This window comes from Vulpes vulpes, chromosome 5 (genome assembly GCF_048418805.1).
Source record: "Vulpes vulpes isolate BD-2025 chromosome 5, VulVul3, whole genome shotgun sequence".
In the NCBI taxonomy this organism is placed as follows: Eukaryota; Metazoa; Chordata; class Mammalia; order Carnivora; family Canidae; genus Vulpes; species Vulpes vulpes.
This window is the reverse complement of record NC_132784.1, coordinates 79,359,280-79,374,877: the sequence shown is the minus strand read 5'-3', so window position 1 is coordinate 79,374,877 and position 15,598 is coordinate 79,359,280. Positions and strand designations below refer to the sequence as shown.

The 15,598-nt window shown below is 42.2% G+C and overlaps 1 protein-coding gene across 1 annotated transcript in view; it reads left to right on the top strand.

Annotated features, from left to right (window-relative positions):
• OSBP (oxysterol binding protein) overlaps nucleotides 1-15,598 on the top strand; it is a 33,834-nt gene that overhangs the window by 15,812 nt on the left and 2,424 nt on the right. Inside the window, exons 8-13 of the mRNA XM_026012805.2 lie at nucleotides 2,501-2,746; nucleotides 3,020-3,140; nucleotides 11,289-11,392; nucleotides 13,242-13,337; nucleotides 14,105-14,286; nucleotides 15,374-15,594. Coding sequence (XP_025868590.2) covers nucleotides 2,501-2,746; nucleotides 3,020-3,140; nucleotides 11,289-11,392; nucleotides 13,242-13,337; nucleotides 14,105-14,286; nucleotides 15,374-15,594 — 970 coding nt within the window. The remainder of the gene's footprint in view (nucleotides 1-2,500; nucleotides 2,747-3,019; nucleotides 3,141-11,288; nucleotides 11,393-13,241; nucleotides 13,338-14,104; nucleotides 14,287-15,373; nucleotides 15,595-15,598) is intronic.

The following is a 15,598-nucleotide window of genomic DNA, read 5'->3' as shown; positions in this document are numbered from 1 at the left end:
TGGTGTCTTACAAAAAGTAGTGGGGAGGTGAGTGGGAAAGGCAGTTCCTGCTCAGAAATAGCTTCTGAATATGGGTGACCTCGCTGTCTCCTTTACCACTAGTTCCTTGTTGACATTGCCATGGCAGGTGTGCGGTTCTCTGCCTGTTTGCCCAAAGCTCTAGTCCTCGCCCTCTGCCTGCACTGCGATGCGTCACGGGAGAGCTGGTTCCTCTAGGCTATTTCTCAGGCTTCCGTGCTTTGGCACCTGGCTGGGCTCCATCAGGGTGAGGTGCCAGTAGGAGTTTGCGGGGGACCCTGGCCATGCCTTCTCTCCTGGGCAGTGCTTTGGCAATGGCTGTGTGGCTTTGGTTTCCTTTGGACAGGCCCCCTGAGGCTTCAGCTACTGCCGAGTGCCTCTGGCCTCTGCACCATGGTTCTACCACTGCCTCTCTTTGTTCCTCCAGCCCCGTGCTCATGGCCTCCTGCTGTTGTGATCTCCAAATTGTCTTCCTCGGCCGGCTAAGTCTCCATCAGCCGTGTAATGAATTCCTTCCTTCCTTCTGCTTTAATTCGCGGATTCATTTGTTTCCCTATTGGGCCTCTGGGTGATAAAATGACCAATATGAAAAGCTTGGTGCCTTTAGAGAAACTTGGGTTCCTGAAACAGTTGTTGGTGGCCAGGGCAGTGTGTGAGTGTGTGTGTGAGAGTGTGTGTGTGTGTGTGTGTGTGTGTGTGAGTGTGAAGAAGAGCTAGGGCTTACGGATGCACTGATTGTAGGCCCAGGCTGTGCCCATATGTCTTGTAGCCACCCGTGGAGCACATACCCATCCCATTTTCCTCAACATGCATGCAAGCGTTACTTCACGTGGCCTGAAACTCTGCCAATGAGAGGTTTTGTTGGCGTAGTTTCTAAGTACCTTCCGTAAAAAGACTCTTGAGGATTTGAGCCGTATTAGTCCATTACCCCTCTGTATGCATTTTTTCTTCTACTGTTCTTCTCTAAGTATCTCTCAGTATTGAGAGGGATTTTGTAGTGTGACCCCGTTTTAGTTGAAGCAGGGTAGGTCCTAATGTTGTGTTCTAATGTTGGTGCAGTGGCTCTGCATTCACTGGGAAATTTCTCATGGAGAAATGCTGGGTGTGTTTCTCAGAGAAAAAGCAGACTCTAGCCTGTTTTTTATTTTTTAAATGTATAAATGCATAGAAACAAACATGAAAATATAATGGTTATCTTTGGGTAATGGCATCTCAGATAAATTTTTTCCTTTATACTTTGTAAAGTTTGTTATAGTGGAAATTACAAGATACTTCACAATTGAGAGGGCAGTGAACACTGCGGGGTAGTATGTGGTTCAGGGATTGGTGGGTAGAGGTTGGACAAAAATGCAGAAAAAGAGGTGGGATCGTAGGAAAGAGAAGTGTTTTTGTTTGTTTGTTTTTGCTGAAATATTGCTCTAGGCCAGCTCTATTCAATAGAAAGGGAATTGTTTTCCTCCATCCTCTGTTCTCTGGATACAGGACTCAGGCTAATGATATGCAGGCTTGTTCAGCGAGATTGTTGTATTGTAAAGCTAAAGTAAGCTTTGTGGGCTAGCCTGGGAACCTAACCTGTTTTTACAGTAATTTTTTAAGTAGTAAAGTCATCTTAAATTTCAAATAGGCAATTTAGAAGCTAACTCTTTTTGGAGGGAGTTGGAGAGACAGTGTCTCTTATGTTCACATCTCTTTATACCCAGTGGGTAGTATAGGGTCTGGCACACATGAGGGCTCAATTAAGGGTATAAATGAACATCTTCTCCCCAACAGAAGCACACACACACATACTTGCTTTATCCTGCAGTTGAAAGCCTTAAGTTGGCTTTGAAATGTGAAAGGCAGAAACACTCACAGCCCTAAGTTAACCCCTGTCATGAGCACTCCAGTCCAGAACACAACTGTCCAGCCTCAGAGAAGAAACCAGAATCCTGCCCTGATAGAGATCTGAAATAATCATTAGCAATCATCTTGTCTAGGAATAGAAGCTAACTTTTGTAATGTTTTCTTTTCACCAGTCAGGAAAAGCCTCTACTTATAACTTATTATCCTTTATTTTCTTCCTCAAGAATTTTAAATGCCTCACTCCCTCTCTGGGTATACTTGTGCTAAAATACATTTCTTCTTTTATTTCATTCTTTCTATACCTATTCGATGCTAGTTTCCTATGGGTAAAGCATCGATGGCTCTCAAACATGCAGTGACGAACAAAGAGGCACGGTTCTGATCTCAAAGAGCTTACACTTAGTGAAATAAATGAAAACTGATTTATACTGCTCATTGACATGGACAGTTGGCCAGGGAGAGTGTGTTACTTATAGGTTAGATCTTAGAGGTGGTCTCCTGAGCAAAGCAAAGGCCTCTTTTCTTCCCAGTGATTTGCTTTATCATCTCAACATCTTGATATATCTCTCCACCTGCAGATATTCAGCTGTCTCTTATAGATGTGTGGGCAAAGTTTTTAAATCTGTTCTTTTCCTGACAGGTGAACTTTAATGAGCCCTTATCCATGCTTCAGCGCCTTACTGAAGATCTGGAATACCACGAGCTGTTAGACCGAGCTGCAAAATGTGAGAACTCTCTAGAACAGCTCTGTTATGTTGCAGCTTTCACCGTGTCCTCCTACTCCACTACTGTCTTCCGTACCAGCAAGCCATTCAACCCACTCCTTGGGGAGACCTTTGAGCTAGACCGCTTAGAGGAAAATGGGTACCGTTCCCTCTGTGAGCAGGTAAAGGAGCCTCGGGACTGTGACACATTTACTATTTAAAGAAAGGGATGTCTTTTTGGTTGTTACCCCCGGGGGTTACCGTTTGTAGAAATTCCATGCCTGTCACCCCAGACTGCCTTCTTTTCCTTTAGGGCTTCAACACTGGAGGCCCTGGTACTCACCTACTGTTGTGAATATAAAAATGTCAAGTGTGCACTTTGGGTGTTTATCACCAATTCAGAGGCAGTATCTTTTCCTTCTTCTGTCTGAATCTGAACCACTGATTTCTTCAAGGTGAGTCATCATCCCCCTGCTGCTGCACACCATGCCGAGTCCAAAAATGGCTGGACATTGCGACAGGAAATAAAAATCACCAGCAAGTTCCGAGGCAAATACCTCTCCATCATGCCCCTCGGTAAGGCCTCCGTCTTTTATGAATGAAAGATCTTGATCTTCTGGCATGAAAAAAGTGGTCACTGGGTTAGCAATCAAGGGACTGGAAGTCTGATTGGGGCACTGAACTGTACTTGCTAGCTTGGGGCAGGTCATTTCACTTCTCAGCTCTCAAATGAATGAGGAGGCCTGAGAGTCTTTAAGGAGCCTTTCAGTCATAAATGCTTCTTGTTAGCTATCTCTAATAAATCTCTAAGTGTGATTTTAGAATAGAAAATCTAGCATGCTTAAAACTCTTACTCCTAGCTGGTGGTGTTATCCCCATTACTCGAGCTATCAGTTTCACTCCATGAATCACAGCTCTTGTGACTGCAAGGTTAGGTCTCTTGGACAGTCCCTCCCCTTTTTCTCTCCTTTCTTCCCTCTCTCTTCCACCACTGGGAAGGGTGAGGTATCATTTATATAATGGCTGAACTCCAGGTAAATTGAAACTTCATTTTAAAAGATTTTGTTGCATGACAAGTTAATTGTGCACCAAGATCAAAAAGATCAGGCCTGGGAATAGGAATTCTAATATGCAGTGTTAGAGAGTCTGTACTTTAAGGGAAATGAGATTATTCGCCAAGTGTAGTAGAGATCTCAAGGCTCTCTTGAACCAGAGCAGCCACATTTGGCCATGTGTGTCTAGAAGAGTAATTGCTGAAAAACACAAAGCAGACAGAGAGAAACTCAGTAGCTCCCTAGAGACAGAACCGACAGTAACTGCCTAAGCCCCTGGTGGTGTTCCATTTCCCATTTTAGTCTATCATGAGGCAGCCATAGTGCTGGGCTGGAGTCCTTGTCTTTAGTAAACTCTCCTTTCTCTCAGAAATATAAAATGTAGCAGGTATAGAAATGGGAAATTGTCTAGAAAACAGAAATTAGCCAGAAAACAAATGCAGGAATGTTTGTAATATATGAAAGGAAGAAAAGAAATGAGAGTGTTAGCTCTACTGCCTCGTGGCTAATATGCAAAAGGCTCTTAGATGAAAAGGTGACTGAGTGATTTTGGTCTTGATATTTACTGAGGACCTTAGAAAAGACTCAAATTGCTTAACTGTCTTTGATGATAACGATTTCAGAAGTATTAGGTTAAAAGTAGTAAATCCTGGGATGTTCTCACCTAATTTGCAGAACTAGGATGTTAGTGGTCATATTACAATATGACTTTCATCCATGGAAACATTTCGGAGGCTCCCTGAGGCTCTCCAAAGGGATGGGTTATTTTTAATTCTAAAGAGGGTTGTAGGATGCCTGGGTGGCTCAGCAGTTGAGCATCTGCCTTCAGCTCGGCTTGTGATCCCACAGTTCTGGGATCAAATCCCACATCAGGCTCCCTGCATGGAGCCTGCTCTTCTCCCTCTGCCTCTGTCTCCCCCCCCACCCCGCTCTCTCTTTCTCTCTGTCTTTATAGTTCTCATGAATAAATAAATAAAATCTCTTAAAAAAAAAAAGAGGGTTGTATACATTTTAAAAGTAACGATAAATCTAATAAATAGCAATAAAATAGCAGTAAATCTGTCAGTGATAAGCTATACATTTTCTCTGTGATTTGATGAATCTAGAGTTCCTTAAGGGGCAAGTAACTATATGAACATGATATATGTGGTAGATCTAACTTTTTAGAGTTAAAAAATTATCTTTGATAGGATTCTATTCCTATGGTTATTTAAGGATTCAGGTCACCAGGATGTGTTGTCTTAAGTCCCTCAATCCATTAAATACCAAGTACCTGCCATGTACCAGGCAGGAAGTATAAGTTAACAAAACAAAGATCCCAGCTTTCATAGGGAGATTGAACAAAGAATTAACATAGTGACAGGAAACTGATGTACAGAGAATGGGATTTCCGGGCACTGGTCCTGCAGATGGCTGTATTTAATAGTTTGGATCAGTGACATGGAAGGAGAATCCTGCAGTGAAATTTTCACATTTGCAAGGGCACTCTACTCTCTTAGGGTAAATTGGTAAAACAATAGATGTCACTGAAGAATGATTTATGGACAGGATTGTGAGTAAGCAGATAGTTTTTGGAGGTGGTATAACAAGGAGTCTGAGTCTCCATATAAAATAGACTAGAAAAGTTAGAACCCCTGCAATCTAGAAAGAAGAGTGCTTCTAGAAAACATAATGGAAGTGTGCAAAATGAAAACAGTGGCAGAGAATGCATGTGAATTTGCTCATCAAGTTCCAGGGCACTAGAACCAGGTGGTAGTGCAAAAGGTGAAAGAGACAATTTAAGGCAACTGGGTGGCTCAGTAGGTTAAGCATCTGACTCTTGATTTTGGTTCAAATCATGATCTCAGGGTCATGAAATTGAGTCCTGCATCAGGCTCCTTGCTAAGCATGGAACCTACTTAGGATTCTCAGATTTTCTTTCTCCCTCTCCCTCAGCCCTCTCTTTGCCCTCCTCCACCACTTTACCCTTGTACCTGCTCTCTCTTTTTCTAAATAAAAAAAAGAGACACATTCATATATACAGGTATTTATTTATCTGTTTTAAGGTTTTTAAGTAATAATCTAAATTTCTCTGCACCGATTGTGGGGCTCCAACTCATAGCCAAGAGCCTTATGCTCTATCAGCTGAGCCAGTCAGGTTCCCTAAAGAGACACATTTAAAGGGATATTGTTTTATAGTTTTGGAGCTCTCTAACCCAAGAATCACAAATTGGGAATATGAATGAAACAACCAGTCAGCCTGATGATCTCTGTCAGTGACACTACTGGGTTCCAGGGACCTTGAATTTGCTCCAGTGTGGCATTTTAGTAAAAAAATTCCCCTTACATATTTTATTCATTCTTCCAGTTTCTACTTCTTCATTAGTGATTACTTATAACTAATATAATTACTGATTAGTTACAATTTACATTTGCTATTTTTGCTTTTTGGGGTTTTTTTCTGTATATCTTTTTGTTGTTGTTGTTCCTCTATTAGTTCCTTCTTTTGTATTAGATATTTTTCTAGTTTACCATTTTAATACCCTTGTTATCTCTTTTTACTATATTTTTGAAGGATTGCTTCTCAGCCTTTTGGCTGGATCAAGATCAAGTGTATTTTCGAAGGTATTTTTTTTAGTGGTTATCCCAGGTCATACAATTAATATCTAAGCTTCTTGTTCAGATTAATACCAATTTAGGGGCACTCTGGGTGGCTCAGCAGTTTAGTGCCACTTTTAGCCCAGGGCCTGATCCTGGAGACCCAGGACCGAGTCCCACGTTGGGCTGCTTGCATGGAGCCTGCTTCTCCCTCTGCCTGTGTCTCTGCCTCTCTCTCTCTCTGTCTCTCATGAATAAATAAACTATTAAAAAAAAAGATTAATACCAATTTAATTTCAATAGTATGTAAAAACTTTGCAGATATATGTATCCTGTACTTCTTTCCTCCTTTGTGCTTTTTATCTTTGTGTAAATTATATTTTTATACATTATAATCCCATCAACATAGTTTTATAACTGTTGCTTTATATGAGTGTCTTTTAAATCATGTAGCAGAAAAAAAAGCTGCAAGTAAAAAATACATTAATACTGTTGTTTTATTTTATTATTTTTTTAATACTGTTGTTTTATAGTTTTATAGTTTAATTATAGTTATCTTTACTGGTCTCTTCTTTTTTTTTTTTTAATTTAATGATAGTCACAGAGAGAGAGAGAGGCAGAGACATAGGCAGAGGGAGAAGCAGGCTCCATGCACCGGGAGCCCGATGTGGGACTCGATCCCGGGTCTCCAGGATTGCGCCCTGGGCCAAAGGCAGGCGCCAAACCGCTGTGCCACCCAGGGATCCCTTTACTGGTCTCTTCTAATGTAGATTTAAGTTGCTGTCCACTGTCCTTTCATTTCAGCCCAAAAGACTTCCTTTGGTATATTTCTTGAAGGAAAGATCTAATAGCTATGAATTCTTTCAGTTTTTGTTTGCCTGGAAATGTCTTACGTTTTTTGTTTATGAAGGATAGTTTTGTTGGATATAGAATTCTTGGTTTGATCATTTTTTTCTTTCAGTATTATTGGATATGTCATCCCACTGCCTTCTGGCCTCTGAAGTTTCTGATAATCTTATTGAGGATCATTTATCTTGATGCATCACTTTTCTCTTTACTGCTTCAAGATTCTCTCTTTGTTTTTCGGTATTTTGACTATGATGGGTTCCAGTGTGGTGCTCTTTGAGTTTATCCTATTGGAGTTACACCTCTTGGATATGTAGGTTAATGTTTTTCATCAAATTTGGAATTTGAAGCCATAATATATTTAACTGCTCCAATTGGAGCAGTTGTTTTTGTTTTTTTGTTTTGTTTTGTTTTGTTTTAGAGCGAGAAAGAGAGCAAGCGGGGGGGGGGGGGGGGAGAGGAAAAGAGAGGATTCCAAATCGGCTCCACACTCAGTGTAGAGCCCAACACAGGGCTAATCTCACGACCCTGAGATCGTGACCAGAGCCATAACAAGAAGTCGGACACTCAACCAACTGAGTCACCTCGGGGCCCCCTTAACTGCTCCAGTTATGAACACCACCTCAGGCAGCTGCTATGTTAAACAATTGCCATTGGTGTTTTGCTTGTCACCCCTGGGAAAAGGCTGTTTGAGATGAGCAGGTACTGAGTCAAGTCAAATAAAGGCAAGCCTTGTGATTGGGAACCACCAAATCGGTCAGATAATGACAGTTCCTTGGAGATTGGGCTTTTGGGGAGCTTCATATCGTCTGCTTCCTCCAGTGTTTGCTAAGCTGCTTGCTGCTTTTCACATCTACGGTGATTGTGAAATTGCTGGTTCTCAAGGCTACTGCCAAGCTGGGGAAAGGAAGATGGAAGTACGGCAAGTTAAAATGCCACAAAACTCATTTTTCTTATGCTCAGGATGAAGCAAGAGTTTTGAGTGACACTAGGAGACCACAGAATGGACAATGCAGGTGGCCTCTGGTAGCTGGAAAAGGCAAGAAAGTGGGCCTCCTGTAGACCCTTCAGAGGGAACATAGGCCTTTTGACACCTTGATTTTAGATTTCTGACTTCCAGAAATGTAGCAGTTGAGTAACCACCGTGTTTTAAGCCATAGAGTTTGTGGAAGTTGGTTCCAGCAGCAATAGAAACAAATACAGGGGTAATAGTGCCCGCAGTTGAGGTATCACTAGGTATTTGAGTGCCTACTGTATGCTGGAAACTGTTTTTGGTGCTGTGGGTATGTAATGGTGGACAAAAACCACTTTGCCCTCACTTAGCTTGCATTCTTTTCTTTTAGAGAGTGTGTGTGTGAGCAGGGGAAGAGGGGTGCAGGGAGAGAGAGAGAATCTTAAGCAGGCTTCATGCCCAGCATGGAGCCCAATACAGAGCTCTATCTGACAACCCTGAGATCATGACCTGAGCTGAAATCAAGAGTCGGTGCTTAACTAACTGAGCCACCTGGCGCCCCAGCTTGCATTCTTTTCTTAAGCAGACAAAAAAGTAAACAAACACTTAAATATTATTTTTTGTCTATATTTATTTAATTTTAGACAGTGGTAGTTCTATGAAGAACTAGAGCAAGCAGAGATGGGGTGAATGGTGGAGAAGCGAGTGTGTTAGTGGTTCCTCGGACACGGAAATTCTCTCTGGCGAGGTTACATTTGAGCAGACACCTAACTAATAAAAAGAACCAATCAGAAGATCTGGAGAAGAATGTCCCAGCAGAGACGCCCTTATAGATAAAGGCCCCGAGAGGGGAATAAGCACAGCATGTTTGCTCAAGGAGCACAAAGGCCACAGCTGCTTTCGAGCACAATCCGAGGAGTTGGCCAAGACCAGATCTTTTCCTTTTTTTTTTTTTTTTTAAGATTTTATTTATTTATTCATGAGAGACACACAGAGAGAGGCAGAGACATAGGCAAAGAAAGAAGCAGAGAGAGAAGCAGGCTCCATGCAGGGAGCCCGATTTGGGACTCAATCCTGGGACTCCAGGACCATGCCCTTGGCCGAAGGCAGATGCTTAACTGCTGAGCCACCCAGACATCCCAAGGGCCGGATCTTGTAGGGTTTTGTACATGAGGGAAAGGAGTTGGGTTTGGTTTTCATTGCAGTGGGAAGAAACTAGAGATTTTACACAGTGTGGTAAGTTGACATGACATGTTTTAAACATCACTTTGACTAGAGACTTGAAGGTGACTATGGTGGAAGTGGGACCGAAACAATGTTGTTCACTTCAGGCAAGAGAGGACGGTGGCTTTAGACAGCAGTGGTGGTAGAAGAAGTATTGAGCAGGAGACTTAGCATGTGTGTAGATGGCACAGGTATTTGAAAGGGTGTTGTGAAGATTAAATGAGCTAATAGATGAGGAGAGTGTAGCACGGTACCTAGGACACAACAGGTGCTGTCAGCAGAGCTGTTCCTTTTGTCCTGGGTGTCATTGTCATCACTGCTGCTGCAGCCAACAGGGCTAGTTTAGTCTCATGTACAAGAAAGACACATAATTAGTCTTCTGTTCATTAGTGGTTGCAGAGAGAGCTTAGACTTATACCAGTACTGTAACTGACTGTATTAGTCAACATGTATATAAGGATATACATATAGGGTGTATATATGGATGGCTCTGTCGGTTAAGTGTCTGACTCTTGATTCTGGCTCAGGTCATGATCTCGGTCATGAATTTGAGCCTTGCGTCGGGCTCCACGTGGAGCATGGAGTTTGCTTGGGGTTCTCTCTCCCTCTCCCTCTGCTCCTCTAGCTCACACTTGCATGCTCGCTCTCTTTCTCTGTCTCTCAAAAAAATAAAATCTTTTTTCTAAAAAGATATACATATGTATGTTTATCTTTAAATTTTTTTTATTATTTTGAATCCCTAGGCACTTCTCTTCACCTCACTTTTGGTTTGATATGCAAGATGAACTCACAGGGACAAGAGAAGACTGTATCTCTTGAGCACCCATTATGTTTCAGGCATTGTACTGGCAGATAAACAGTACTGCGTGACAAGGTGTGCTTATCCCAAGTCTACAGATGATAAAGCTGAGACCTAGGGAGATCACAGCATATGCAGGATCTGGTACTCTAGTGCAGTTCTGTTGCTAACCAGCCAGATTCATGCAGACCACATAAGTTAAGGACACCGGCTCCAATAAGACTGCTCTCACCTCAGATGCCAGCTACCAATTTGGGGGGCCCCAGACCCTATGTACTTCTGACGCACTGGCTTTAGTTTAGATAATTTGCTAGGATGACTCATAGAACCCAGGAAAGAACTATCCTCACTATCATAGTTTTATTATAAAAGGTACAAATCAGTACCAGCCAAATGAAGAGATGCATAGAGCAAGGTCTGCAAGTGTCCTGGACGTAGAACTTCTATGACTTCTCCCATGGTATCAGGGCACATTGAGGTGTTCATCAACCAGGAAGCTGCACTAAGCTCCGTCGTCCACAGATTTTATTAGGATTTGATTAGGTGGGCATGATGGAAACATTGGCCACTGAACTGAATTCAGTTTTCAGGCCTCCTTCTTCCCTGGAGGTCCCCTCTGGGACCTCTCACTTGGGAGATTCCAGGGGTTTAGAGGTCCCCTCTCAGGAACCATGGAGAAATACCAGACCAATTCCTTATTACACAATCCAAGGTCACACTTCTAACAAGTGTTGGAGCCAGGATTCAGTCTAGTTCTGCCCTATTCACTACTATGTTATCGTTAAGGCCCTTAGAAAAGCAGGTTACTTAAGGTCATGTGGCTACTTACTAACAAGAGGGCCTCGCCACTGCCATCCTGACTGCCAGCATGTGCTCTTTTCCACAATTCAATTTTATTTTTTTATGTGGGGCAAATTTGACCTGTTCCTGTAAATTTTGCAACTCGCGTGGCAGGCACACTTGGTGAAAAGATTGGAGCTTTTGCTTTCTTTTTTCTCTAATTGCAGAATATCGCTTCCTAGCTAAGCTTTATCAGTTGTCAGTGTTGGTCATCATTTAGTTACAGTTTATTCATAAATTTAAAAATAAGTGAAGAAAAAAATTCAATCAGAGCTTCCAGCATTTAAGAAGATTATAAATCCTTTTTGGTTTATTGTTTTCCTTTTAAAAGTAAGAGATATTGATAGAAGAAAATCAATCCATTGTTATTTGTAGCTAATGTGATGCTGTTGTCCTAATATTTGGCTTGTTTGTGTACCTGTCTCTGTTTCCAGGTAGCATTCACTGTATTTTCCATGCAACTGGGCACCACTACACTTGGAAGAAGGTTACCACCACAGTGCACAACATTATTGTGGGCAAGCTGTGGATAGATCAGGTAAGCAGAGGTGCCCAAAGTGTTCTGAAGTGCAGAAGAAGTATGTTCGTAAGTCCGTCTCTGCAGTATCAAGGGCATGAGAACTGGCCCCAGACAGTTGTTACTGATTTTTCTCATGAATTGCTCTCAGGCAGTAGCGCCCCCCCCAATCCCCGAGTTTCTATCTATCTATTTATTTATTTATTTATTTATTTATTTATTTATTTATTTTTTAAAGATTTTATTTATTTATTCATAGAGACGCAGAGAGAGAGAGAGGCAGAGACACAGGCAGAGGGAGAAGCAGGCACCGTGCAGAAAGCCTGACATGGGACTCAATCCAGGGTCTCCAGGATCATGCCCTGGGCTGCAGGCGGTGCTAAACTGCTGCGCCACCAGGGCTGCCCCTGAGTTTCTATCTATCTATCTATCTATCTATCTATCTATCTATCTATCTATCCATTCATTCATTCATTCATTCATTCATTCATTCATGAGAGACACAAAAGAGAGAGGCAGAGACATAGGCAGAAGGAGAAGCAGGTTCCACGCAGGGAGCCCAATGTGGGACTCAGTCCCGGGACTCCAGGATCATGACCTGGGCCGAAGGCAGGTGCTCAAACGCTGAGCCACCCAGGCGTCCCCTGAGTTTCTATACCACGAATTATTATTTGTAAATGACCAATTTGTAACATTCATTCAGTGACTACTCTCCCAGGACCGTGTTGGCTATTATGAAAGTACAACAAAATAATAAACGTGGCTCCTAGTCTTCCACCTTTCATTATTCATCAGACTTGACTGCTAGGCAGAACACAAAGTCTTGGGGATAAAAAACTAGATAAGACATTGTTCTGCAAAGAGTTATTGTATCATTGGAGATAACATGACAAATATGTATAGATTCAAAAGTATTTAACAAAATACACTAGCATAAGAGCTGTACTAAGATAACATCTAATTAATTATCAGTTGGCTCTTAAGACAATGGTTATAATAAATTTAGAAAAGAAAGGGAGAGTGCCTGGGTGGTTCAGTCGATTAAGTGTCTGCTTTGGTCACAGGTACTGATCCTGGAGTCTCAAGGTCGAGTCCTGAGTCATGTTCCTGGCTCAGCGGGGTATCTGTTGCTCCCTCTCCTCTTCCCCTGACTTGTGCTCTCTCTCTCACTCACTCTCTCAAATAAATAACTAATCTTTAAAAAAGGGGGGAATACTGTCTTGACAAGTCAGGAAAACCTTCACAGTAGATGTGTTAATTAAGCTGAGTCTTTTTTTTTTCTTAAGATTTTATTTATTTATTTATTTATTAGAGAGAGAGAGAGAGTATGAGCAATGGAGGGGTAGAGAGGAAGGGAGAGAATCTCAAGCAGACTCCACAATGAGCACAGAGCCCCATGAGGGACTTGATTTCACGACCTGAACCAAAAACCAAAAGTTGGAGATCATGACCGGAGCCGAAATCAAAAATTGGATGGTTAACCAACTGAGCCACCCATGTGCTCTAAGCTGAGTCTTCAAGTGCTTTGGGATTTAGAAGATAGAAAGAAAATGAAATAAAGTATAGAAAGTTCCGCCATGTATAACCTTGTAATTGTGAGTAGAGTACTTTGATTTAAGCACAGAGTTCATGAAGGGTATGAGTGGGGTGGAAAGATAAATTATTATGTGAATATCAACATATGTGCTGAAAGGCAAATCATGCCGCCTACCAAGGTTTTGAAGGAATTTCATGGCTTCTCAGGGTTGGCTGAGACCAGAACCCTTAAGCAAGGAAGTCTGAGAGTGTACGATGGAAAAGTATAGGGCATGGGGTCTGGCACATATTCAAGTCCTCCAGTCTTAATAAAATGATGCTTTTTATTTTGTAGTCTGGTGAAATCGATATTGTGAACCACAAGACAGGAGACAAGTGCAATCTTAAATTTGTCCCTTACAGCTACTTCTCTCGTGATGTAGCAAGAAAGGTAAGAGAAGTTGGAGTTTTAAATGTTTTTCCTTAGTGTGTATCCCTTAGAAAGCCTACTCTTTAAAAAAAAAAAAAAAAAAAAAGAGAGAAAAGAAAAGAAAAAAAGAAAGCCTACTCTTTGGGGGCTGGTGTGAATGATAGATGAATAGATAGTCTAAATGTATATATCTCCTAAATATTTATGTGGTGATTTGGGGGGGGGGTGGGGAAGGAGAGGTAAAGGAAAAAGTCAGCAGGAAAGGGGACTTAGATTTTGCATTACTAAACCAAATCATTGTCTTTTCTGATCAAAACAATAAGAAAGTGAAAGTCAAGAGCAAGGAGAGATTGCAAATGGGAAACACAGAGGAAGGACCAATAAAAGGATTTCAGGAAGAAGGATGGGTAGTTTGACTGCCGTGAAGTCTAAGTGTGAGTCCTGTATCAATTGCACCATGAGTTTGATGTCAAGTGAAAAAGAGTTGGAGATTCAAATCTGTTTGTGGCTGTCTCTAACTTCCAGAGAGAAGAAAATGCCATAATTCTGAGTACCAGTCGGATCTTTACCCCTCATGTATCATTGCAACAAAAAACCCTATGTAACAAAATGATGAAACTCCAACTTGTGGCTCATTTATTTTAAGCAGCTCAAAAAAATATACCAGAATAATATGGGTGGTTCTATGGTGTTTATTGTAGCAGGATTTAACCAGTATTTACTGTAGGACTTTGGTTTCCAGAGTAGTCAGGTAAGCTAACCCAAAACCCTGCTCTCCGTCCTTGTAGGTGACAGGGGAAGTGACAGATCCATCAGGAAAAGTTCACTTTGCTCTTCTGGGGACATGGGATGAGAAAATGGATTGTTTCAAAGTACAGCCAGTCGTTGGGGAAAATGGGGGTGATGCTCGGCAGAGAGGCCATGAGGCAGAGGAAAGCAGGGTCATGCTGTGGAAAAGGAACCCTTTACCGTGAGTATCAGTATGTATGTTGTCTGTAACACTTTGACCCCAACCTTGGAGCAGTACTGATGGCATTGCTGCCTTCCTTCCCACTTAGGCACGTGAGGAATCAAGCCAGGGAAATCAGAACCTTTGGAGAGATTACCAGAAGGCTGTCACCATATGATTTGAGTTATAATGTGCATTTGCCAAGAAAAATGAAACTAATCAAGTCACATCTGCCAAAAATATTCATTATTTATTTATTTTTAAAGATTTTATTTATGTATTCATGAGAGACACAGAGAGGCGGAGACACAAGTAGAGGCAGAAGCAGGCTTCCCTGCGGGGAGCCTGATGCAGGACTCAATCCCAAGACCCCGTGATCACGACCTGAGCCAAAGGCAGATGCTCAGTCGCTCAGCCACCCAGGTGCCCCAAAATATTCATAATTTAAAGCAAAATGATTCAGGGGTTGATTCCCACATCAGGCTCCCTGTGTGGAGCCTGCTTCTCCCTCTGCCTATGTCTCTGCCTCTCTCTATATGTCTCTCATGAATATGTAACTAAAATCTTTAAAAATAAAAAAAATAATAATAATAAAGCAAAACCATTCAGAAGCAGCTGGACAAGAAACATGCTGACCACCTGTTTACAACTTAGCTTGAGACCCAGCGGCAATATAAAGGTCTCTGAGGTCAAGCAAAGGAATTCCGAAATGAGATGGAGGCTGTTTTTCTCCTGTCCTCTCATATGTTTAGTCTATAGTAACAGCCAAGATTATCCCAGAAAGAGGATAAAGAGAAAGCAAAGGAAATAGGAATAAGGAATTTTCATTTAGTAGAATGTTTCACTCTTCGTAATGAATTCCTTCCTAATCTCCGCAGAGTACAGTACATACCCAGCAAACTCCCGGAGTGAGTGATGCCAGGGGAGGGGCTGGAGAGTGGTCTGGTCTGGGTGTCTTCATGAGGGGACCGTGACCTGGTCCTCGGGTCTGTCCATCTGTAGAACAGCTTTGCAGAGGCCATGTTTTGGCAGTGTGCTTGGCGGTTGTTCCGTAACAAGGGACTGGGCACTGATATCACCCTTCGTCTTTCTCATCCTTGACTTGTAGGAAGAATGCTGAGAACATGTACTACTTCTCTGAGCTTGCCCTGACACTCAACGCCTGGGAAAGTGGCACCGCGCCCACAGACAGCCGATTGCGGCCCGACCAGAGACTGATGGAGAATGGGCGCTGGGATGAAGCCAATGCTGAGAAGCAGCGCCTGGAGGAAAAGCAGAGACTTTCCAGAAAGAAGAGAGAAGCAGAAGCAATGAAAGCCACGGAGGATGGTAA